Genomic DNA, 27,565 nt, shown 5'->3' with positions numbered 1-27,565 from the left:
GGTAAGGGCATCCAATGGTCTGGGATATTGGGGGGTGTTGTTGTTTATGTTGTGGCAACATATATTTTTGAGGAGACATGAAATTATAACCTTAAGACATACATACACAGTTGTGTAATCTAACCTTATCTCAATCAAAAGATAAACATGCAGAACTAAAAACACTGTTAGAATAAAAATCTATACAGATTTAGTATCAACCTTCAAGAAGTGCAAACAGTATTTAGCAGTCTCCAGGTACTTTTGACTAACACTTTTGTTCTCAGGGTTATATTATAGAATGAGTACTCCTTAAACCAAAAATTATAAAATGCAGCTTAGGCTGAGTCGACAAGTTTCCCCCCTAGCTTAATAGGCATATGCTAATTATAAATAACATACAGCATTTCCCCCACATTTAGAATGAGGTAGCTAGAAATAACTATTGATGCAAATGGAGTGAAGTCAGAATTTTACTATCCTTCACTACTGATCTTTTACTATCTGAAAAACTCAGTTCCAAATAATCTAAGTGATCTGACCAAGACTACATCCCAATTTATTTTTACTTTTATGTTGTCAATTAAGAAGAAATAATATCCTTACTTACCATTACCAAGTTCCCAAGAAATGTTGTACTTTTTGCTGGCACTGTACTTCAACAGACTCAGGGCACTAGAACTGTTCCAGGAGTTATTGGGATTGCGACGCAGGGCATTTAGAGCAAATATCAGGTGGAGTCCAGAGCAATCAGCAAAGTTATAAAGTTTGTCTAGAGACCTGGCTGGGAGGAAGCAGAGAAGGCTTGTAACTTTCAAAACAACAGTCAAACAAAAGGAAACACTAGTTATAACAAAAAAAATAAAGCCTTTCTATGAGTGTCCTATAGTAGGAATTACACAGTCAGTCTTTTAAGAGTGACTGTCGAGTTGAGCTACAATTCAATGTGATTTTAAAAAGAAAGACTGCAAATTGGAAACCACATCCACTTATGGTATATTTTATTGTTAACGAAATTTTGAACTGCTAATACTGAAAGAAGGAAAGATATCGTGCAGTAAGTGGCTTTCTAATTTTCTTGGAAAGAAAAATCAGAGCTGGCATTGCTTGATATGTGTTCCTGAATTACAAGGTAGAAATAATATCAGGAAGCAGGGCCAGGAAAGATGACTAGTAAAGTCTTGGCAAGTAGCTCAGCCTACTAGCACTTCCAAATAAGTTCACTCAATTCTGATATTTCTAATATTTAAAAAAAAGTTCTAACTTCTGAGAATGAAAATACCATAATAATTAATAGACATGTGTTCACTTTCAGGTTGATGCCAAATACCATCAACTCTACTCATTACGTGTCCCATTCCCATCCCATTTCTTTATTCTGTTGCCACCATTCTTATTCTGACACTCTTTTCCACTTGCATGTAATTTTACAATGTCTGTATTTGCCAGTATACTTTGAGATTCTTCCCATCCTGTTAGATTTATGTTCCCACAATCATCCTCATTAGTTTCACTCACTCCTCAAAACTTGGGGGATTTTCAAATCCTTTTTCTCTCGGAATTCCAAGGTCCGTACTATTAAACTATAATGCCCCTACTGAACATCTTCCTGCTCAGATTATCTTCTCTATTGCTCTCTTTAAGTTCTCTGTTGGTATCAGCCAGCTCTATTTATTAGAGAATCCCTGAACTATTGATTAGTGTTCTATTTTAGCATGTTCTTTTTCTTCTATTAAACACATACAAGTCTTGTCATTTTAGGCAGTTTCCTAAAATATGATCAATATGATTTTTAAAGTTAAAAAGAATAAAAAATTTCAGATTAAAAATTATATACAGGAGGAGGCCTGAGCAATTTTATAGTGGGTATGATATTTGCCTTGTACACGGCCCACACAGGTTCACTCCCCAGTATCCCATATGGTACCCCAAGCTCCACCAGGAGTAATTCCTGAGTGCAGAACAGGAGTAACTACTGAGCATTGCCAGGTGTGACCCAAAAAGAAAAAATTAAAAAAATTATGTACAAGACCTACATTATTCTGGTATTCATTACCTAATTATCCAAAACTGGTTTTCCAAATGCAGTCTGGTGAACACTAAGGGAGTACCCCACTAGATGTGACTTAGGGTTTTGGAAGAAATTATTCTAAGAGACCAAGGCCCTAGGATGTAAGGTACCAATACCAATTCTTACATTTATTACATACTACCTAGCATACTTCAACTGCATTGGGTCGGAATAGGGGTTGGGCCTCACCTGAGCACCACTAAGTGTCGTTTCTGCCCCCCAAAAGTTTAAGAAGACTATACTAGAGTTAAAGAGATACACAGGAAAAGAAAAGTCATCTAAAATATCAAAACACCAAAAATACTCACTGTGTAACCAAAAACTAACTTAAACAGTATCCTGTATGGCCATATCAAGTCAATGACATTTTTCAACTCCTCTAACACAATACAAAATCAATATAAGAATATTGGCAAACTGAGTTGCATATCTGAGCAAAAGAGGCAGGAGTTCATGACATCAGTGACAATATTGTCTGATAAATTGCTCTAATCACATGCAAATACAGAGTTAAAACTATTATTGGATCAGTCAAGTAAGAGAAAATACACAAGGATGATAACTAAGTAGATGCCTCAAAATTAATTCAGATATTAAAATATCAAGGATGTCCTAGTTTAAAGTCTTTTAATATGTTTATTGTGTCACATGAGTTAAATTATTTTATCAGAAAAATACCCAGGAGTAATTCCTGAGTGCAGAACAGGAATTTAATTAAACAACATTTTGTTCAGTTACAATGGCAGATAATTAAGTACATAATGAAAAGTAGAAATTGAAATATATTTATTTAGTTTAATTTACATAATAAAAAAACTTTTGCAGGGGTGTGGGGAGGGAGTTTCTTCCATATGGTGCTCAGGACAGTTCAGGGATCATGAGATGCCTGGATTAAAAGAGGCATGCCCTCATGTAAAGCAAGTGATTGAACTCCTATACTACCTCTTAATCCCCAATAAAATAAAATCTTAAAACACCTGTGTATCCTAGGGCTGGTGATGCAGCTCAACAGTTAGAGTTGCATGCTGTGTATAGGCCTTGGGTTTGCAGATCCATGTCGGGGGTGGGGGGAGTGGGCAGGGGCTGGTGAACTGAGTACATCCAGGATGGCTCCCATCCCAAAGCTCAGCAGGGTGTGATCTCAATAACTAACAACAAAACAAAACCCCAAAGAACTTTGCATTAAAATTGAATATAGGGCCTGGAGCAATAGCACAGCGGGTAGTAGCGCCTTGCACGCGGCCAACCTGGGTTCGATTCCCAGCATCCCATATGGTCTCCTGAGCACCTCCAGGAGTGGTTCCTGAGTACAGAGCCAGGAGTAACCCCTGTGCATCGCCGGGTGTGATCCAAAAAGCAAAAACTAAAATAAAATAAAATAAAATTGAATATAAATAATAGTTTTCTTTAAGTGGCCTTTTTCTAAGACTAATTATACACATAGAACAAGAATTTACTGCGCTTATTTTTTCATGCTTTAGAAATACAAACACAAAAGACATCAAACTTGTGATATCATGGTCCCTTCCCATTGTGTACCTTGTTTTTTGTTGTGTGTGGAGGAGTGAGGGCAGCTGGTCTCAAGGGACTAACACTGAAATACTGAGTTTGCTCAAGGATGCTGCAGTTCAAAGTTTGCTGTCCTTGTGATAGGATTTGTCCGCATTCTCACAAACAGATTAAACTGACACTATTGCCCTTATTACCAGCTTCTTTCCCTTTGGGAGTTACCAATACTGTCCTGACTAGGGGTAAGGATCACATATGTGTCCAAGTCTTTAGACATTCAGGAAAAAAAGATCAGAAAGGAAATACTTTACTGTTAGTTTTTTTTTTTTAAAAAAAAGCACATTTGGAAATGAATAAAATTAGGTGGAATCTTTAAAAGAAATGAGCTGCTATTTTCTGTGTGATAGTCACCTCTACTTGAACAAAGAGTTCTCAAATAGGTGTCCAGAAAATTTTGAGCTCTATCAGAGTTCCTTGGTCATCTATATTATTTCATGATTCTCTGTTGTTTAAAGTTTATCTTTGCTTGACATAGCCTTCTTCCTCCTTTCTTTATTTGTCGTAGCTTAAGTCAATGGTTTCCTCTGTGAGATCTTCCCTGACTCCCCAGAGACATTTGGTCCTTACTCTGATCTCTCAACTTTCTATTGTCTCGTGGTTACACCAATAATTATGTTCAGCCCTGTCTCCCTCTGGAAGGCAGACAGGAGCAACTACCAAAGAGAAGGTATTATGTCTATTTTTTTTTCTTTTTCTTTCCTTTTTAGCACCATTTTGATGTCTGGTACACAATAAACCTTAGTAAATGCCTGACTATTAACCAGTGCTATTTAGGTCCATTCAATGCCATTTACAATTCATCTGAACTCAAATCCAACCTTGATCATTATCCATTATAGCATATTCTTATTGGATGTCTATTACTCCATACTGTTGAATGCCTCCAAATAACATAGTGGTTGTTTTAAGTGTTCAGTTTGGAGTTACTTCTATGGATGAGGTATAGGTGATTGTCGAGTAAAGGCTATAATAACATAGGAATGTCTTTTAAAAGCCAGGAAATATGAAAACAAAATTAGATGAACTCTGAAACAATTCTGCCTCTTACAATTCAGAAAGAAACCATCAGTTAAAAGGAAACCATTTGAATTAGTGAATACAGTCAGTAAAAAAGACCACTTTAATTATAACTATTAAAAGAGAACAGTTTGAAATTGCCTAGGAGGGAAATAGCTATTTAAGAAAGAGTGAATATATCTTTAAGTGCTAATTTTAATAAGATAAATAGTTTCAGTTTAGTCAGAGCAATGAAACTAAACAGGTCATAAGGGAATCACCATAAATGTCTATAATTTGACTACAACTATTGAAGGAAAATGAGATTTGGGAAATGTCTATGAATAGAAATCACAATACTAGCAGAAGAATCTAGGCTAGAGTGCAACTATTGCATTAATCAATTTAACTAAAGGGAAATATGAATGGTAGTAACTATAGTGGTACCACTAGATCCCATCGCAAGCCCATTTAAATGGTGACAGAAGAAAAAGTAGAAGAGATACTGATATTGGTCAAAGAGGCTAAGAATGATTTTAGGAAATGTATTATTGCTTTTGAGAAATGTTCTCTTAAGAAGCTAACTTCAAAAGATGCAAATAAGTTTCAGAGAGCAAGCTCAGTGAGCTAAGTGCTCTGGTTCAGTTCATCAGCCCAAGGTTTCTCTGGATATAGCAAACAAATCAAAAGAAAATCTATAAATAAAACGTTGAAATACTATCTGCAGAGAATAGTTTGCAAATAGAAAAAAAAGTATATTCCCTTAAAACATGTAGTCCCACTATTGAGCATTGTTCCTACATATATACCTCAAAATTTTTCCAAAATAAAAAAAATAATGTAGCCAATAACTGAACAACAAATCAAGTACCTATTAAATGGGGATTATTTGAACAAATTATAAAGAATCTATGTGATGGAAAGGGAAGCCAAATAAGAAAAGGAAAAACAGCTTTAAATAATCCTGTGCAGATGGACTGGAACTCCAAATATGAGTATAACATAATTTTAAATATATGTAAAGATGGACTAGTATGGGCCCAGAAAGATAGTAGAGCAGGTAGGGCATTTTCCTTGCATGCAGCCGACCCAGGTTTGATTCCTCAGCATCCCATACAGTCCTCTGAGTACTACCAGGAGTAATTACTGAGTACAGAGCCAGGAGTAACTCCTGAGCACCACTATGTGTGGTCCCCAGGTTCCCCCTCAAAAAAACAAATACAAAGATAAACTGGTATGGAAATATATATGGCTATGATGGTATAAATAGATAGGTAGATAGATAAATAGATAAAAGCAAATCAGAATCACAATGAAAGGACAGAGAGCTAGTACATTGGGTAGGGCACTTTCCTTGTATGTTGTTGACCAGGGTTCAATCCCTGATACCCCATAAGACCCCCTAGTCCCACCAAGTGTGATCCCTGATTGTAGAGCCAGGAGTAAGCACTGAGCATCACTGGGAGTGGCCCCTCAAAAACAAAAAACCCATAGTGAGACATCACTGCACATAAGTTAGAAATGTCTATGCCAAAAGATTGGAAACAAAAAGTGTTTGAGAGAATGTTCAGAAAAAATATCTTGGTATGCTGTTGGTAAGAATCTAAATTGGTGTAGCCTTTATGGAAAATGTTGGGAGAATTTATTTTTAAAATTAAAATGAAAATATAATATGATTAGGTATTGTCATTGTTATGTATTTATCTGAAGGAATAAAAGCATTAATTAAAAAACAATTGCAACCCTTTGTTCACAACAGCATTATTCATAATAGATGCCAAAACACAGACTTAATCTACATGGCCATATATAGATAAAAGGATAAAGAACATGTGGTGTACATACTCAATGAAATACTACTCTCCCATTTAAAAAATGGAAAAAAAAGGTGAAATTGTACTATTTGAATCCAAATAGATGGAACTTAAGGTGGCTATGCTAATTGAAATAAGGAAGTTAAAGACAATAAGTAGATGGTGATTTGTTAGGTTTTATGTGTCTGTATCAGACACAGTTAAATAGAAAGCCAAAGATTTTGGAGCCATCTGTATGCTCAATAAAGACAAGTCTGTTAAGGCAGTATCAGGGTTCTGGTTGGAAAGACACTGCATCTTGAAATAAAAACTATGTAAAAAATAAAATAAATAATTTCTTTTAATAAAATATGAAATAAAAACATTTTTATGAAATAAAAAACATAGTAAAAAACTATGCACGCTGAAGGGCATGTGCAGTTGCGGGCTCTCCAGGCGGCTCTGTCTCACCGCCCACATTTGGTGCTCTGGAACCGCTGTGTATGGGCTGGATCGGGACAGCTGTTGGCCAAGGACAGGCGAAGGAAGAACGAGGACCAAGCTGGTTGCTGATTAGTTACCGTTTATTCAATCTCCCATCTTTCTCATCTCCCGCACTCCTAGCTCTGTCCTCTCTAAGTAAGGGCAACTGAAGGTTAGGCCGAGAGAATAGATGCCCAGGAGGAAAATATCATGTAGAGTCAAATGGCTCCCAGGTTACAAAAGCGTAGCATGTGCTAAGTCTTCCTGTGTCCATACAAAAAGGACATTGCTCTGACTAAACTATGCAAAGGACTCAAGGATAAGAGAAAAACAATATTTACAAGTCAACAGAACACTAAGAAAGAAGCTACAAATAAACACAGAGGAACGGGAGCACTGTGATGGGAGTAACCCAATAAACCTAAACTACCTGAGGCTATGTTATCCTACAGTGAACTAGGGACAAAGATGTCCCAGAATTCAGAACTGAAGATCTCCTTGATCCTCCCTAAGGCTGTCCATCTTCCCATTGAAGGGGTAGCACTTGCCCTACATGGAAAATACTGCAGAAGAGAACAGGGCCTCTTGAGGAGTTGCACTACTTCCTCTACTTTAGTCCAAACTGATGACTAGAAGTAAAGCCTAGCAGTTCTCAGGTAAGAAAATTAAGAAACTGCAGTTAAGGAGTTGTGAGAACTACCGGTGTGTAATGCTGGGATTGCAGTTTGAAGAACTATGATCAAAGAGGACAACACTTAAGATGGAATGGTCAAGACTAACTTGGGATAGCTTTCTTGATACGTGGAATTTAACACTACAGCCAGGATCCTAAGAAATGGGCAAACAAATACTGAGATGACATTCAGAAGCCTGGAAACAGTAATGGCTATGTTGAACAAAATGTAAATACCTGTCTCACCCTGACAGGTGATGCGGCAGGTAAGGGGGATAGAAGACACTGAGGGAAATAGCTATGCTACAATGGTTATAATAATAATGTCAGGAGACCTACTCAACAGATGACTATGATCCAGAGAAGAGCCTAAAGGATATCATCCCGCCAGGGCAATAAAGAATATGGTGACCACAACTTAAGTGTGTGACCCCAGCGGGCACCATATTAAGTGTATGTGACCCCCTCAACACATCCCAGTACATCTGTAGCCCTGACACTGTATCTCTGTCATCCCATTGCTCATCGATTTGCTCAAGTGGGCACCAGTAACGTCTCCATTGTGAGACTTGTTGATACCGCTTTTGGCATATCGAATATGCCATGGGTAGCTCGCCAGCCTCTGCTGTGTGGGCGGGATACACTCGGTAGATTGCTGGGCTCTCCGATAAGAACTGAGGAACCGAACCCAGGTCGGCCACGTGCAAGGCAAACACCCTACCCGCTGTGCTATAGAAATGCATCCCAGTACATCATCACAAAAAATAATAATAAAACAGAGGGCAGCAAAGGAAAAAGACTTTTAAAATTAAAGTAATTTATTTTTTAAAAAAAGCAAAATGTACATGCTAAGGAGAGAGACATGCTATTATTAAGAAGTTCAGAAAGAGCTCAGATCTGCAGGTCATTTATGGACATGTTAATTACCACGTGGATATGGGTCCCAGGGCTGTGGCGGTTAACTGTGAGGAATTCAGGTGCTACATTTATTATAATTACCATTAGTGTCAGAGTGGCAGCCAAGTAAGTCTGATCAGCGGGGAGTCCAGGATGGTTAACAGAGGACGTTATCCCTCAGGGTACACAGGAGGCAAACAATAGCTGTGCAACAACTTAATACCTACAGCTACAAAGAGACACAAATGGATGAGCAGGAGGCTGATGACAGCTGCTTTAAATGGGAAGTCCCGATTCCTTGCTAGTTCAGACTCAGAACTATTGACTGAAGACACAACCACTTCTAAAGGAAGAAACTGTTACACCGTATATTATACAGGCTCAACGGGACTAATAGTATTTACTTAAGTGACTTTAAAGTAAAGAAAAAGAAACATCTAGATATTTTAAGAAATACTTAGTAAGGTAACTGGCCATGCACTAAGGTAACTGGCCATGCGCTAATACCTAGAGACCCAAAGTATCCACAACCATAAGCTACAGTGGAAAATATGAAGGTCAGGTGATAAAGGCTATCCTAGAACTGTGCCTAATGGAAATCAGATGTTCATAATTTTTTAAATTTTATTCACTATAAGACTGGATATAAACATTTTTTAAATGTCCCATCTCATAGCTTTACAAAGTAATCTTCCATGTATGAGTTCTAGTGATAAAAATATATCACTAACAGGGGTTGAAGTGATAGTACTTATTATCAGGAGTCCCGACAAGTGCTCTAACAATTGCATGCAAGGCAAGTGCAAGGTAGAGCACTTGCCTTGCATGCAACTGACGCAGGTTCAATCCCCAGAATTCGATGGGGTCCCCTGAACCTGCCAGGAGTAATTTCTAAGTACAGGATGAGGAGTAATCCCTGAGCATTGTTGGGTGTGACTCAAATACAAACAAAACAAAACAAACAAAACCCAATAGCAGAAAATGTTGATTGAGTATGGGAATTATTGCTAGGAGTTTGTAACTCTGAATAAAATATATTAAACTGATATCAGAGGGTTTTAGGAAGATGAGTTTTTGTCTTTTTGAACAGTTTTTCCATTAGGTTCCGGTAAGCTAATGAGGCCAGCAGGAAATTATGACTCAATAGGGAAGATCTATTTCCTTTTCTTTTCTGTGGAGGTCCTCAACTTGTATTTTTGCCTGCTCTCCATGTAAGTGTCCTAATGTGCTGTATCTGAGATCCTAGCCAAGGTCTATGAAGTTCCATTCAGCAAAGGTATTCGGTATATCAGAAAGAAATATTTAATTCAGTAAATTATTCTTTTCTTTTAAATCTATGTCTCCAAAAATTTAATTATTTTCTATTATTATGTCTCTATTTTTTTCTTGGAATTATATAAAAATTCCAATTTTTAAATACAATTTTATAAAAATTTTATAAACCCTAGGCTTCTGGTACTCTTTATGTCAGATCTCAGGCTGAGTACAGAATTAGAGATCTGATTCTCAGATCAATTTTCTTTCTCTGAACAAGTCCAAGGGGTAGATAGGACTTGTTCTCATATAGCTTTCAATGATAACTAATCTAATTATTGTGGTTTAGCCACTATTACTATATGCACAAATGACTTTCCATTTAATTTGCAATCTCTTGTTGTAAACCTGATATGGCCATAGATATTTTAGATCAGATAATCCTCATGAGATTTAAACCTCCTCTGGGCAGGGACTTTTTTCATATGTATTGAAACTTTTAAAATGCATAGTCCTGTGGCCACACAACATGTCATAACTCACACCATTCATACTCCAAGAGCAATGCACCAAATTTGATTTTAAAGCAGAAGACAACCTATATATATGTATATATGTACATTATATATACACACATATGTATATGTATGTGTGTATAGGTTATATATATTTATATAAGCACACACAGGTTCTGCCCTTGACAACACATTAGTAATCTCTTATAGACAGGTTTAATGGTCCCTGGGTGAAATACAACAATCTTCACATACTGTCCTCTAAGGAAAGTTCTTTGGAGCATTTTCAGCAGTTTATTCATCATAAACAACACAAAATAAGTTATTTCGGTTCTGCTTTGAGGCAAGGACTGGGTTTTGAGATGGAAACATCTGAAATATGGTAGTGGGAATGTGTAATGATGGTGGGATTGGTGTTTGAATATTAAATGTAATCAAATATTGTGAACTACTTTATAAAAATTAAATTAAATTAAAATTTTAAAAATGCATAGGCTTGAGGTTGGAGCAATAGTACAGCAGGTAGGGTGCTTGCCCTGCACACAGCTGACCCAGTTCGATTGCCAGCATCCCATATATACCCGAAGCACCACCAGGGGTAACTACTGAGTGTAGAGCTGGGTGTGACCCGAAAACAAACCCCAAAATGACACAGACTTTTCAACAAAAAAAATCTCCACTTTTATCTAAGAAGATTTACAAAACTGAGTATTCAACTAAAAAAAACCCTCAGATTTTATCTAAGAAAATATACAGAACTGAAAGTGCATAAAATGTCCATCACAGCTTTATTTAATGCCAAGTGTAGGACTGGGGGGAGGAAGGAGCAAGTGAAAGAAATAGACAGAGACAGGTCAAATTACAGTAGAGCATTAAGAGAGAAATCTAAACGAGGAGTCCCATAAATGCACTCTAGAAAAGCTTGGGGCATGGGAAAATATTCACGTATTTCTAAGTGAAAAAATAACAGGTTACAGACTAAATATAATATTAATGCTATGTTGTAGATATAAATCACCGCATATTTATTGGCTTTTAAAGCACTTTGTGTTGGCTGCAATTTCAGTCTTTTGTCTTATTTCAGCCTTAGTGAAAATCTTTTAAATAATGTTAAAAGGACACATTTAGATCATTTTGGGTAAAAGCAGAGACATACTTATTTTAACATATGCCTGCATCTTTATGTACAAAAACATAAGCTATACTTATACTTAATGTTTTGTCTTCACCATATACAAACACTGCATACACACATATGTATATGGGAATACACATAACTATACACGCGAAGTGAAAGCAGAGCAAGCATTAAGAACCACAATCGAAAATTGAAAAACCGAACTTTAGTGCCCTGATCAACCCAAAGTTCCCTATGGAAAAGTTCGTAACAGTATTTAAGAGAATAATTCCTATCTGCTCACACATAAGCTGTGTTAACTCAAGAAAACAGAAAAGAGAGTCACAACTAATAAACCAACCCCACTAATTATTATCAAAACAGTTTAAAGCACTATCTGTAAATGATTGCGTCTGCTCCCTCCTTCTTCCTGCGCTCTCTCCGTCCCAGTCTCTCCATCTCTCCATCTCTCTCTCACCATCTCTCTCTGTCTCTCTGTCTCTCTGTCTGTCTCTCTCTCTCCCTTCTCCCTCCCTCCGCCCATTGGTCTATATTATCAGATTATCGTATGCATTAGCAAGTAGGAAAAGCCTAAATCAGCCACTCAATTAGATAAAAATCCTAGTGAGGCTCTCAAGAGAATCCCACTCATTCCAACTCCACTGTCCCACTAATTTCTCCCTCCTTCCCTTTGCTTTCATGGTTCTGGCTGGTAAGGCATGGTCTGGGCAGGGAAAAGCAGCAGGGCAGATGCTGCAGCTTTAAGTGAAATCAGGTGTTGCCTTCCCTGAAGTGAGATCTGGAAAATGTCAGTTCTTAAGTAACAGGTATTGGCAGCTGAACACTCAGCCTTCCTTTCCCCCTGCAAAAAGTATTAGAATTTCTTTTTTGTTTCTCCTACATTTCCCCATCTCCATTCTAAAGGCAGAAGAAGAACATATTTGTATATATTCATCTGACATTATTTTAAGTGTTTCGAAGATAAAGAAGGATTTTGGTCATTGACTCGCAGGTGTCAATAGAACACTCTGCTGTTACCAGTGATTTAGGCTTCAACCTGTAGAGAAGGAATAAATGATGTCTTGAAGGAATAACGGCGAGTTATTGGGGCTTGACTCTAATTCTTCCATATGCTGAGAGTTAAAGGCAGAAACACACCACACACTTTATGCTTGATAAAGTCAGAGCTATAAGTGGAGCTGGGAGAACATTAGGTTTCCTTTCTTCTTTTCCTTCTGGGTCAGTTTGAACTATTCCATTGATGAATTGCACTCCAAATTGCAGAAGCACATATGTGCACATGCACAGTGAATGTGTGATGATCTTTATGGTGCTGGGTGGACCTGCATGAAGAGTCTCAGGACATTCTGGGATGGAGCCAAGCAGCAATGGGGGATTTCTGGCTGTCCCTTACTAATTAGGACATTGTTGCACAGGGAGAAACAGCCTCACCTATCCACTCATTCTCCGAAATGACTCACCAAAAATTTCACAGGTAGATTATAGAAGGAAAGAAAACGTGAACAATTGATGAATGGTCCTTCAGTTTACATCTGGGTTTTTCATTTTTCAAAATAAAAATTGCAAAGGTTAAAAAAAAAAAAGGAGAAAGGAGAATAACCACTAAAGCTCTTCTTCTAGTAGACACTGTTATAAAACAGCCTGAATTGCTCAGAGATTATAAAACAATGGTAGTGAGGTCATTAAAGTTTAATTAACAAAGTCATTTACTCTCATCCCTCAACACAGAGGCAGACTTAATTCCCAAGTAATAATGTAGGTTATCACAAATTTAAGCTTCATTCATAACTGACAAGGTACTCCAACAGACAAATTTAATTAAAAGTCAAAGCATAAAATATAAAAAAAATTACAAACTGGCTGATCTTTATAATCAAAGGAAATACTTAACTTCATTTCATAGATGAGAAAATGAAGAGAAAACAAGCCAAACTGAATTTTTTCCTAGTTTGCATAGCTGTTAAGCCAATAAAGTGCATTATTATAGGATTCTTGAAGTTTTTGAAAAGAAAACATGCTATTTTTCAAAATTAGGATGGCTAAAAAGTTATAAATAAATAAAAAATAGGACAGTTGAAAGCTAAAAGTAATATTTAAAACACAGGATTGTTGGACCTTTGTTTTTCTTTTAATAACACTATTAATTTTCTGTTTGTTCAATATATTCTCTATATTAAACTTTTATTTTGCAACAAAATAAAAACAAACTTTTTCCCCTGTCAGATATCAGATATTTTAAAGAACTGAAGAAAATCAGTGAAACATTGTTACCAGAAAGGAAAAAAAATGAAACCACAGCATCAAAATAAAATATAGAAACTCTAATTTTATAAAAGGTTTTTATTTGTCAATTTGTGTTGGCAATGATTTAATAAAGTAAAAATTTTATAAGAAATTTTATTTGTACTTAGTATTTATATATTTTAATATTAATATCTGCATACCTTTTAACATGTAAAAATAATAGTGAGGAAATCACAAACACATGGTTATTGCTTAGTTTCCTATAGCATACTTTTTGAACTTTAATTTTTCTTTTATTCCAAATGATTACTAAGACAATTTTCTTTTTGAACAACATATATAGAAAAACAATCATAAAAATACGATAGAGTCGCTTAGCTGTTTTATCATGAGTAAGATTTTTTTTTAAGTCAAAGCATTTATCAATAGAGGTTTTGCTTTAGATTTTTCACTCCAGCTGTGACAGGGAAGGTATTCTGAATGCTGGAGAGTGGAGAAGGTTTAGAGATAAAAATAGAATAAACAAGAATTTAAACACAAGTTTATTTTTAAATTCCTATTTATCCCATTTCTATTGCAATAGCATAAACAGGAGTTAGACTTTTGCTTGATTAGAGAAAATTAAAGAACACGAGATAATTTCAAGTATTTAGTAAGATAGGAATGTGTGATAACATGCTTAAAACAATTTTAAAATGTCGTGAAAGTTTTTTTGTCTTTATTCAAATATTATTTTTTTCAGTGAAGTCTTCTGTGGCAAGAAACAAAGTGACTTAAACATTGTAACACTTGTTTTCCTGAAAGGACAGACGGATATTCCTGGCTTCTTTTGCACATAAGGTGGGGGCAGGCAACTTAGTTTTGGCAAAAAAGACTGTGAGCAGTAAGGAGGTATCAGTTCCAGAGCAGGACACTTACTAGTTACTGTTACCTCTATATTTCTTGGGTCCTAGAAACTATGGGGCACCATTCAAATGTGAAAGAAGGCTGGAAATCTAAATCTAAATCTAAATCACTAAATGGGTTTAGTCAATCACTTATATTAGATTTCCCACAAACAAAAGCAAAACGTTTGTTGGACTAAACAGCTGATTTCTAGATCTATTACTAAAGCATAGTATAATCAAATATACCTTCCTTGGCTGCTATATCTAGGAATTCCTCCACCCTTCTCCTCCTCTCAAAATATCAAACCTATACACAATTCTTTCTTTCTGACTTTTTCAGTCCTTGTCGCTATATAACTTAGACCCCATTTTCTCTTTCAGTTTTGTTCATTACTTTCCCCAGCAAAATGTAAGCTCCACGAGGGTAGGAATTTGTGTATATTTTGTTTCCTACTATGAGTTGAGTTCTAGAATGTGTAGAATATGGTAGGTCCTCCATAAATATTTATCAGAATAATAAATAAAAAGATAGTTCTGTTCTGTCTGGAAAACAGACCTTCAAATGAACACAGCTGTGCATGCAGGTAGGAGAGACTTATAGGCACATGCCAATGATGCATCAACATAGTTGGAGACATCACAGTCAAAGCTACACTAATGAGTTCCTTGAGAAGAAGATTGTTGTAGTTTTGGTTTTACAGGAACAGGAAATGAGACAAAATCAGGATGCTTCAGTATCAATACACTTGAAAGAAAGGGAAAGAATTGGGTTGGATATCCAAATAGTTTAATAGAGGTCTTCCTATTCAAAGTTCAATTTAGAGAGAGAGAGAGAGAGAGAGAGAGAATCTGTCAGACTGAGTTGGGGGATGGCAGGAGGAAAACTGGGGACATTGGTGGTGGTGTTGGAGTGACAGGTATTAGAATATTGTATGACTGAAACCCAATAGTAAACAAGTTTATAACCGTGTATCTCACAGTGATCAATTTTAAAACAACACCACCACCAACTGCCCTGTAGGATAACATAGTCTCAGTAGTTTAGGTTTATTGGGTTACTCCCGTTACAGTGCTCCTATTCATCTTTATTTATTTGTAGCTTCTTTCTTACTGTTCTGTTGACTTGTAAATAACGTTTTTCTCTTCTCCTTGAGTCCTTTGCATAGTTTATTCAGAGCAAGTCCTTTTTGTATGGACACAGGAAGACTTAACAAATGTTATGCTTTTGTAACCTGGGAGTCATTTGACTCTACATGATATTTTTCTCCAGGGCATCTGTTCTCTTGACCTAGCCTCAGCTGCCCTTACTTCCTAGCACCCCCAAAGCACGGTCCCGACGTGGGACAAGAAGGACCCAGGGCAAGCGGTGAGTTGTGTGCTACCCTGGCATCGAGATGGGCCTGGCCAAAGTGCCTAATGCTTAACTATAAGTTAAGAGCTTGATCATGGACAAATGCTGTCATGATCCAAACAGTGATACTAGATTTGGACCCTGCTAGGGTGAGGAATGATTAATCTGGCCTGAGTGCTGTGGTCTGAGCCTGTGGCAAGATGTTGCCAGGAGAGCTGCCTTGCAAGCCTCAATGTATCTCTTGCTATGTCCATACAAAAATAACTAGTATTAAGATGTTAATAAGTTCCTGGACTAAGGAAAAGAAAAAAACCTTAAGAGTGAGGAAGGGCTTTGGAGTGCCCTGCCTCAGGAAGGGCTTTCTTATGTTGATTTGGCTACCTGGCTGGCTGTAGCCTAGAGGGCAAGGTGGGAGAGACAAGGAGGAGGAGAGAGAGAAGCCAGAGAGAAGCAGAGTTGAGCAGTAGATCCAGAGAGAGGCTGGAGCTGGGAGTGCGGGAGATGAGAAAGTTTGAAGATTGAATAAACGGGAACTAATCAGCAACCAGCTTGGTCCTCGTTCTTCCTTCGCCTGTCCTTGACCACCGGCCGTCCTGATCCAGCCCACACACTGCGGTTCCAGAGCACCGAACGCGGGTGGTGAGACAGAGCCGCCCGGAGAGCCCGCGAGTGCACTCGCCCCCCCTCGGCGTTCTTTAGTTTTTTACACTGCCCCATACCTCGCCCCCAACTCAGCTTGAAAATGTTCAGCCAACCTGATTGGGGACTCCGAAGCAAATATTATCTTCCATCAGACAAACTGTCTCACCACGCCTAATACAAGTGTAACACGATGCACTGTGCTGTTGCTTCTAACACACTCAGCTGCGCCCAGGAGACTCTCAAACCTCCACTTCCACCCAATTCTGCCACTCAATTTTTAGATCTGTGCCAATCACTGTCTTCCAGAATTGTCTTAATTTTTTTTTATCTACAGTTCATTTCTTTTCTCATGACTGGTTGAGAACAATTTATAGAATATTTTATTTCCATCCCAGAAGTAAAGGCATACTTCCCAGAAGTAGCTATACACCCCCTGAGCAGGAATTAACTAATTTAGAAAAGTCAGGAACTTTCTGCCGAACAGTCCAGAGATACATAACGAAAAAATCCCCCAAGTACTGGGCGAAGGAGCTCTGTTTTTGGAGGCCTCCACACTGCCACTTTCTCTTAATAAGCTGACTTTGTTCCCTGCTGGACCTTGGCTCTCTTGTGGCAAATTCTTCTGCCATCCCAGCACTTGAACCCCCCGGGCCTGGGTTTCAAGCTTCTCTTCCTTGACACCCAACTTCTTTCAGTTCCTGAGGACTAGCCTGAGAAGAACCGGCCTTGGGTCTCAAAGAAGGTAACAGCTGAAGGCTGATTATTAACCTCACTCTTCACAGTGACAAGTAATTTTCCCTTAAAGTGAAATTGGAGGAAAACAACTTTATATCTACCAGAAATGAGGAAATTAGACAAACCTAATGGTTGAATACCCACATCAGCAAATCCAAAGAATGTTATCGGCCTAACAAAAGTACATTCCAATAATTTGGGACACCCTTATCCTAAAAAATTATTTAGTGCTCATTTGAAATTCAACTATAAATGGGTGTCTGGCAAGTTGTGTTTGTTTGGTTTTTTTTTTTTTTTTAACCTGGCAAATCTAAGGACTGAGTGTAAGCCATGCAGCTGTCTGAGAAGAAGTTAGTGGACTCACCAAGAGGAGATAAGAGAAAATGATGCAGTGTACGAAGATTAAATAATAGCAATATGATCCACGGAAGGAGGTAATTTTCAAAATGATGTGATACAATAATGGATTTTGAAAAGTGGAAAAGATAGCTAATGGCAGATAAAGACCGAGAATTACTGCAGTGACTCAGAGAGCAGGATTTAAAAAGTTTTCAAACGGAAAGGATCCTCAAGTCAAAGTCCGCCGCAGGCCGACTACAGCTCCAACATGGGGGTAAGTGGGGTAAGGTGTGTTAAACTAGAGGAGGCAGGGCGTGCCTTGCCACAAGATGGCACTCCTAGTTCCTCTTTTCTACTAATATTAATAGAAAAAAATTCTGTCCCCCTTTTTTTTAATTGTCATAGAACAGAGAGCATAGCTTAGGTTTCATAAGTCACACGTGATATTGCTTCATGTTCTAATCTCACAGCTTATTGTTTTGTTTTTAGAATATGAAGATGTAATTGAAGTCAAATAATAATGGTACGTATGGGGAGGAAGGGGCAGGCATTATACAACCTGGAAGAGGAAATGAATGCAGAGCTATTAGAGATGCTCAACAAAACAAGAGTATTGAATTCAGCCACTAGCTGAGGACTGATGAGCTTTCAGAAAACAAATACAACTAGTGGAAACAGAAGGTAGACTGACGACCCAGCCTGGAGGGCTGATAGTGTGCGGGGAAGGTGGGCAGACTGCTTGTGGGGAGAGACGGGGAGGTGGCCGGGGAGACTCTGCCTTTGAAAGGAATTCCTGTGCAAATAAGGATTTTTCTTTTTCAAATTTCAAACATTAGACCAAAATACTATTCTATGTAGTTGCCGTTGCACAAAATCCAGACATCTAATGAAAATATATCTAAATATCTCTTAAAACCAAAATGCATGGGGCTGGAGTGATAGCACAGTGGGTAGGGCGGTTGCCTTGCACCTGGCTGACCCGGGCTTGATTCCCAGTATCCCATATGGTCCCCTGAGCACCGCCAGGAGTAATTCCTCAGTGCAAAGCCAGGAGTAACCCCTGTGCATCACCGGGTGTGACCCAAAAAAGAAAAAAATAAACACACCAAAATGCATATGTGTTAATCCTAGCTAATGGGCCTCTTTAGTCCCTGAATACTATAGCACATTTCTTTTTAAAGTACTTTTACATCTATCTCTAATACCATATTGCCCAAAGGTAAATGTTTGAATCAAGGCTAGAGAAAGCTCAAGATTTACCTGACATTACACAGCTAGAGAGAAACTGAAATCTGGGCCCAAGTTTTCTGATGCCTTATTTCTTTCTTTTTTTTTTTTGGCTGAATTACTTGTCCTATCATTTGACTTCTACTCCAACTTTCCCATTTATCATCTAAGTTTCCTTTCCTAGCATGCATAAAATGATAATGACTTTTAAAATTACCCTGTTTTGAATGTTTTTCAAGCTAACTTAAATATTTAATAGTTAAAATTTGCCTGTTTCCAAAATAGTATGAAGAAATATGCTCATTGTCATCCCTGGTTTTTGCAAAACTCAATATAACCTTGAGCTGAATTTAAAAGAAGCATTTACAAATGATCATACCACAAGAAAGGTAAAATCCTGTGTCTGTTATTTCAGTGTTTAGGTGCTTCTACTAGAATACAGTCCTATTACACAATCCAAAACAGTTTTCTTTTCAGTCAATAAATCCAATCATTACCTGCTCATTTAAACTGCTTTTTTTTCCACCTTGCATTAGCAAGGTGAAATGCAAGGTGGAAAAAGTACTGGTGTTTCCATTTGTACAAAAATCTTCAATTTCTTTACAGAGAAAGAAAGGAGAAATGAAATCAACTTTAGCTTTGCATCTCTCATTCACTACCCCATACCCCAAACATAGAAAAAAGGGTATAGGGGCTTCTATTGCTAGTTCACCAGCAACTACATATAAACCAGACAAAAGAAAACTTCAAACTTGCTTTGTCGCTAGGCCTCCATGGGGAACAGCCTTCTTACTGCGTTGGAAAGAATAAAGGGTATTTTTGAACTTAGAAGTGTCTGAAAACATCATGTCTGCAAAGTATGGTTGGCATTTTTATGCATTTAAAAGAGTCTAATGAAGCCCAGCTCCTTACAAATTCCGACAGAAAATGAAGAATGGGAAATGGTTGCTGCCACCCAGGGGTCAGAGTGGTGGTTATTGCTCCAACCAATTGTACAAGGGAGATCTGTCATTTATAGATAGCTCCAAAGCCTTGCATTAGCAAGAACACCATGAAGACTGGCCCTTGCCCAAAGAATTTACTCAGAGAGACATTTAATATGGAGTAAATACAGCCTCAAAGAGAGCAGTTTTCAAGAAGGGCTTTGAAAAGGTCGGAAGAAGATGAAACGAAGAATGTTGTTACTTAGAGCCTTTATTAAACAAATGCTTGCTTAGCTCTTCTCCAGCACATCTCAAAACGTGGCAAAGTAATAATGACATGCCCACTTCACAGATTAAAAAGGAACCAACGTGGAATGTGAAATTTTTCATTAAGATGGGCCCTCAAGCCCAATTTAAGTGGGCTGTTCTCAAAATGCTATTTTGAGACTAATTCCACCATCCCCTAGCAGCCTCTCCTCTCCCTGAGACATTTATACTGTTCCACGAAGTGTCCAGGACAGTTTGGCTTTCAGATGTTCTCCCATAAATGCATAAAGGTCCATTTGGAAACTATTACGCCTAACCCTTATACCGAACTCCCTTTCCTCAATCCCCTATTCTAGGGGAGAGTAACCCATCAACATTACAACAAGACAGAACTTTAGCTGTTTACACTTTTGGAATCATTGTCACCTTCTAAAATGAGTATGTTGAATAAACCTTTTGTTATCCATAAAATCACTTCTTATAAATGATTTTTTTCTGCTATTAGGACTGGAGCGATAGTACAGCGGGTAGGGCATGTGCCTTGCACATGGCCCACCCAGGTTTGATTCTTTCATCCCTCTCGGAGAGCCCAGCAAGCTACCGAGAGTATCCTGCCCGCACGGCAGAGCCTGGCAAGCTACCCACGGCGTATTCGATATGCCAAAAACAGTGACAACAAGTCACAATGGAGATGTCAAGCTACCCATGGCGTATTCGATATGCCAAAAACAGTGACAACAAGTCACAATGGAGATGTTACTGGTGCCCACTCGAGCAAATTGATGAACAACTGGACGACAGTGCTACAGTGCTACACTAGTGATCTAGTCTTTGTGAGTATAAAAATATTCAATAGTACACGGAATGACTGAAACCCAATCACAAACAACTTTGGAACTGTACATCTCACTGTGGTTCAATAAGAAAAATCAATACTATTATGAGAACACCTGTTGTGTTTCAGATATTATTTTAGACAATGGTCTTAGGCCAATCACCAAAACAGATGAGGTTCCTGATTTCTAAGGACCTAGCTTATGGATAGATAATTTCCTGAGGAATAAGACTGTGATAGGAAATAAATGAAAAAGATGAATCAGGCAGTGGTTAAGTCCCAGGATGATAAGAAAATAAGTTAATTTAGTTGAGGCTGCAGTGGATGGAGGGGTCTACTTTGGTTTGAGTTGTCAGAGGCTGCTGCCTCAGACGAATGGCTGAAATTTTGCATTTGAGCCACAGCTGGAAGATAAGACACAGATCTGGAGGGGAACGCTGTCTGCCGAGAAAATAGCAAGTACAAAAGGGTTTCAGGCAGAACATGCTTGGAATGTTTGAGGAAAAAAGAAGGTCAAGGCTGTTGAATCCAAGTGAGAGGAAATGGCCCAGCTAGAGTGGGAGTTCTGAGAGATCCCAGAGACAGCCTGAGCCTGCTAGGTCGGTCATGATGAAGACACACATTCGGGCATCCCTGGAAGTATGAAGGTGATAAAACTCCTAAGAATTTGGTATGCTTTTCCTAGAATCAAAGACGATTGTGAAAAATACCATAATCAAATACAGAAAATTAAGATATTATGATCTAATTTCTAAGCCTTTCTAAACTTTGACTAAGGGGTCCCTAAGTGTTCATTTTTATTAGCCTAACAAGGATCACTCACTTCATTTAATTTTCCATGTCTCTAGTCTTTTATAATCTGACACTGGTTCCCCTCCTCTATCTTTGTATTTCATGACACTGACATCTAAAACAAAGTATTAGACATCTGGTAGTATATTCCTTTCATTTGGATTTGCCTGAGGTTACTCTGAGATTAAGTAAAGATTATGCAGATTATTATAGGTTTAGCTTTATTCATGAAGAATAATCAGATGGTAAATGACATCAATTTGCCCCATTACCAGTGAAGTGGGCAGGCAGGTAAAGAGTGTTGGTGGGGGGGGGTTCTGGGTGGGGGGGCGGCTTGTGGTGGAAGGGCTTTAACAAAGAGTTTCTGGAAGCTATAAAACCAAGACAGGAACTTAAAAGGAATTTCTCTGCCACTAGCCCAGACAAAGGAGGCTGGAACCCCTCAGGAAAGGAGATGATTCAGCAGGAACAAAGACTCCATAAGAACATGAATGCTGTGTGCAAGGAACCCTATCATTAACAGTATTGTAAATCAAAGTAAAATTTCATTTGGCTAAATACTAAATAAAATTTTTAAATAAGTACATTTTAAAATAAAGTAAAATTTTACAATGACACAAAATTTTAAATAAAACTAAAAAAATAAAAGTCATTTTAAAAAATAAAACGTTTAAGGAGTTGGAGTGAAAGCACAGCAGGTTGGGTGTTTGCCTTGCACATGCCAACCCGAGTTCGATTCCCAGCATCCCATATGGTCCCCTAGCACCACCAGGAATGATTCCTGCGTGCAGAGCCAGGAGTAACCACTGTGCATCACCGGGTGTGATCCAAAAAAGAAAAAAAAATTAAAAAGTAATAAAAAAGATTTAAAAATAGTTTTAAAATAGTTGTCTTTTTATGAAAGTAATCAACTAAAGGTTAACCTTTCCCTGAAAATGCCCTAGCAACATCTTATATGTACAGAGAGCTCCAAGCTAAGGCATCCTAAAGAAACCAGTCTATCGAAGCCCTTCCCAGAGCCCTATAAAACTCTCTCAACTCAGAAAAGACTCTGTATTCACTCTTTTTTTTTAATTGAATCACTGTGAGAAATAGTTACAAAGCTTTCATGTTTGTGTTTCAATCACACAGTGATTAAACACCCATCCCTCTCCACAAGCGTACATTTTCCACTACCAATGTCCCCAGTATCCCTCCACGCCCCCTGCCTCTATTGCACAGTTTCCCTCTTTCTTTCTCTCTCTACTTATGGGCATCATGGTTTGCAATACAGATACTGAGAAGCTATCATGTTTGGAAGGCAGCCATGCTCACCACCATACCACCAACACGAGTCTATCATGTTTGGTCCTTTATCTTCTTTCAGCACATATCTCCCATCCCGAGCTATCCCTCCATCATTGACTTGGTGATCCCTTCTCTATCCCAGCTGCCTTCTCCCCCAGCTCATAAGGCAGGCTTCCAACCATGAAACAATCTTCCTGGCCCTTGTCTCTACTGTCCTTGGGTGTCAGTCTCATATTATGTTATTTTATATTACACAAATGAGTGCAGTCATTATTCTATGTCTGTCCCTCTCTTTCTGACTCATTTCACTTAGCATGATATTCTCAATGACCATCCACTTATAAGCAAATTTCATGACTTCATCTTTCTTCAGCCAGTCATCTTTTCTCGGGCACTCGGGTTGTTTCCAGATTCTGACTATTGTAAACAGTGCTGCAATGAACATACAGGTGCAGATGTCATTTCTACTGTGCTTTTTTCTGCATTCACTCTTGAATACATTTCATTTCCATTACTCCTTTTTAGGTTGTCTTTTCCTAAATTTCTTTCTGTAAGATACAGACAATAAACCTAAAGAACATGGGTTGAGGTCTGGACTAATTTTTCCTTTTCCTGAAAAGAGCAGAATCTTGAATAACTTGAGAGCCATGGCTGGGTCCCAGAAAACTCTGGTGGTAGGGAGAGGTTCCTGATGGGTCTGAGGTGCAGACAGACTCCTTAGTTAAGCTGGCATAAATTCACTTATTTATTTATACTTTGGGTTTGGAGTCCCACCCAGTGATCCTTGACACCATAGGCAAGTAGGGAAACTCTTTGAAAAAGGGGACTAATAAGACCCATCTCATTAAAATGTTACACAATCGTCTCTTGAGCAAGGTGAGGGTTAGAGGTGCCTATTCTTCATCACAGAAATCTCACATATAACTTTTGGCTTCCTCCCAACTTTAATTACTGATGTTGGATGGAAGCCTCATGGAAAACATCGGTAATTGACTGACCCTTATTTTTCATATTATATGTATGATATGCTGTATTTTGAGAATGAAATAAACCCGAAAAAAGGAAACATTTAGGTAATCATAAGTGGTCACAGAGGTAGTACAGAGACTAATGTATTTGCCTTGAATGCAGCCAGCCCCCAGATTCCCTTAGCACAAAATCAGGAATAAGTCTGAGGACCTCCAGATTTGGCCTAAAACCACCTTCCCCAAATCTTGAGGAAGAGAAAATACATTTATAATGTGCTACTGTGTTTATTGATATGTTAAGTTTATGCCATGCATTTACAAGAGTAATTTATGATTGTGGATTCAACTCATGTTATTTATGGGTCAGTTTACATATATATTATGTATAAATTGCTTTGTATAAGGGGCACTAAAATTTAAACTATTCAGATTTAGTTTTATGATGATCTCATATTCAAACTTTTAGTTATATAGATTGTAATATTTTTCAAATAAATAAAATATCATGCAGGTGCTGTATAACAGGTATCCTAGATCCCTAATTTTCATGTTTCAGAAAATCTCATGCATAAGCTTAAATTTACGTTTAAATATTCTAATTTAAAGCATTGATAATGAAATATTTTAAATATATGCAAAAGAAATGGCATATAATGAGTCCCATGTCCCTATCACCCAGTTTCAAAAAATTTTTAATGTGGTAAGATACACAGGACATAAAGTTTACTATTATTATAATAGTGTACAGTTCAGTGACATTAAGTACAGTGATACACTGTTTGCCATTCTCACATTATCTTTTTTTATGTTGGGTTTTTGTTTCGGGTCACACCCCACAGTTCTCAGAACTTACTCCTGGCTCTGAACTCAAGAGCTGGCTCTGAAACCCATGACTCCTGGAAGGGTTTGGGGGACCAAACTTGGGTCAGCCCCTTGCAAGGCAAGTGCCCCACTTGTGAAACTATTGCTCCAGTCCCTGATTCTTATGTTTTCTTATCTAAACATCTACCCACTTCTCACCTATCTAGACTATGGTTATGAGGATTTTTATTTTTTTTAAATCAGACATTTAATATCAATTTTCATCCAAATCCACAACTGATTTTTTTTATCTAATCCTGTTTCCCATTGAGCAAAATCAGTATCAAAAGATCCCTGTTTCCCAAAGTTGTTGTGAAGTTTATTTATGTACTTATTTATTTTTGGTTTTGGGCCACACCTAGTGGTGTGTAGGAACTACAAGTGGCTCTATGTTCAGGGATTATTCAGGGTTGTACTCAGGAGACTATTTGTGATGCTAAGGATCAAATAGGAGCCAGCTTCACACAAGGCAATTCCCTTAACCTCAATACTTTCTCTCTGGCTCAAAGCTGGCACTCTGTGACTACTGGCTCTATCACCAGCACCAATTATACAGTGTAACTGTTCACAGAGAAGCCGTGTTGATAACATGAGTGATTCACTTCATTGATGGTATGACTTGCAAATTTCATTTAGAGCATTTTCTTGATGCTGTAATTCCAAATATGATAAGTGTCTTTGAGGAAAAGTAATAAAATTCTTTCTATCTTGCCAGTGATATTTAACTATAAAGGAAGCAAAACAAACTCTAGCAAGGAGTTTCTCAACTCATCTCAGCAAGTGTGAATGTAGACGCAGGCAAATAAAATTACCTTTGACTTCCCTATACTGAGTCATTGTGAAGGACACAGAAAAGTATTGACTTCCCCCTTACTGATCAGTGGAGGGTCTTTTGTCTCTTGTCTGTAATAGCACCTTCCCATCCTCACTTTACCCTTCTGCACACCAAAGGAAGAAATAATCTTAGTTAACTCTAACTCTTAAATAGGCATAAGACATGGGGCTGGAGCGATAGCACAGCAGGTAGGTCGATTCCCAGCATCCCATATGGTCCCCTGTGCACCACCAGCAGTAATTCCTGAGTGCAGAGCCAGGAGTATCCCCCTGAGCATCACCGGGTGTGACCCCAAAATTTAAAAAAAATAAAAAATTTGAAAAAGTAGACATAAGACTAAGCTTTCTCCTCAGTCTTGATTCTTTGACAAGCTCCAACAGATGACTCATTTTATGACTTCAGTCTACATCTGAGTTGCTCAAAAATCACATCTTCAGTTCTCAATTCTCTTTGTACAAGAATCTTGTGAATGTCCAAATGTGCTCAAATGGAGCATATTAAAAATTAAGTTCATCACCATAAGTTTTTCCTCACAGAAATGCTGTTTTTGTACCATCATCCTCTAGGCAATCCTTAGAAAATAACCTTATTCTTCCATTTTAAAAATCACTTTTCCCCACACTCAATTCAATTCCAAAGAAGGGCATTTCTCTCTTAGACATATCTCTTTCATTTGCTTTGCTCTTTTTCCAATCCCACTGATTGGAAACTTTACAACTCAATTAATTCAATAGCTTATATGTCAATCAAATATAATTTCTTACATATAATGTTAAAACAAGAAACCAGAATTCCAAATTCCTTTAGGAATTAGTGAGAGTCATGCCTCAGCAACTCTTCAACTAAAACTTAGAAGAGTTTTAAAAGACATAAATCCTTTTTCTGAGCCAGAGAAAACAAAGTTCTTTTTATTGGTAAAGCATGTTATTTTATAACTGGGTCTCAATAATGCAAACATCTGATAATCTTCAGAGAAATAACACCAACAAAATCTTAGAGAAAACTGGGCCCTCTCAAATAAAGCTCACATTGCCTTTATTTTCCAGTTCTCTATAAAAACTTTAATTCCCATTATTATAGTGAGCTCTTAAAAGTTGCCTTAATGTTTCAGTCTAGGTTATCCCCAATTAGTGTCCTAGCTACTCTAGTTTTAAAATACTAGAATTCATTTACTTATTTAATATTCAAGCTTAAGTAAGAATACTTATCCCTAATAATTGGTTTTCTTGGCAAGTCCCTACGTATACAAAACAGCTAACATTCAAATTTTAGAAAATTTTCTACTTAGTTTTCTTTCTCTTGCTGTCTAGTATTTCTAAAGATCTACCTTCTCAGATGATTCTTTCTTCATAAAATACTCAATTTTTTCACTCTGTTGCTTTGGAACTCAACATTTTAGTAATAAGCAGGCAAAGATACATGTATAAATATATTCATAGTTATACACACATAAATATATTCACTATTGTCACTTGTGCTTAATACAATCTTAGTATCTATTATATATGCCTTACTGTCTATTAATATGTGGTAGATGGGGCGAAACTATTTTGAGTTAACTGTTGAAACTGAATGATAGATTCATAAGTCAATTTCTCTGATCTTTTGTATATACTTAACTTTTACCCAAATTGTTTTTTAATAAAGATATATATCTTCTATGAATATAATGCAACCATAGCAATGAGAAGGATTGACCCATGTTCATAAATAAGATTGTGATATACAGTTAGGTGAAAAAGATCAAGCTGCTAACCAGTAAATATAGAATGGCTCCATTTTGGAGGGTTGAGAAGTTGAGATAAAGGTTTGGACCCATCAAACAAATAGCTAACCTTGTGCATCAAAAGGGATAAGAACAGGAAATTATGTTTTATTTGCACTAAGAGTTGATTATTTTCACCAACATCTGTAGAACTTTTAAAGAAGGAAAATAATAATAATTATTATTGTTATATAATAACAATAATAATTATTATTATTTATCTCTGACCCAAAGGGATT

The 27,565-nt window shown here is 37.5% G+C and overlaps 1 protein-coding gene across 2 annotated transcripts in view; it reads right to left on the bottom strand.

The window, feature by feature from the left end:
* The window catches only part of HPSE2 (heparanase 2 (inactive)), a 641,446-nt gene that overhangs the window by 261,847 nt on the left and 352,034 nt on the right, over positions 1 to 27,565 (bottom strand). Inside the window, exon 4 of one of the 2 annotated variants that reach the window (XM_055119266.1) lies at positions 590 to 763. The exons of the other annotated variant lie outside the window; for it this stretch is intronic. Within the exon in view, the coding sequence (XP_054975241.1) occupies positions 590 to 763 (174 nt within the window). The remainder of the gene's footprint in view (positions 1 to 589; positions 764 to 27,565) is intronic. 2 annotated transcript variants of the gene reach the window in all.

The sequence above is a fragment of the Sorex araneus genome, chromosome 11 (assembly GCF_027595985.1).
Source record: "Sorex araneus isolate mSorAra2 chromosome 11, mSorAra2.pri, whole genome shotgun sequence".
Taxonomy (NCBI): Eukaryota; Metazoa; Chordata; class Mammalia; order Eulipotyphla; family Soricidae; genus Sorex; species Sorex araneus.
Note: the sequence above shows the minus strand (reverse complement) of the source record. Positions and strands in the feature narration are given on the sequence as shown.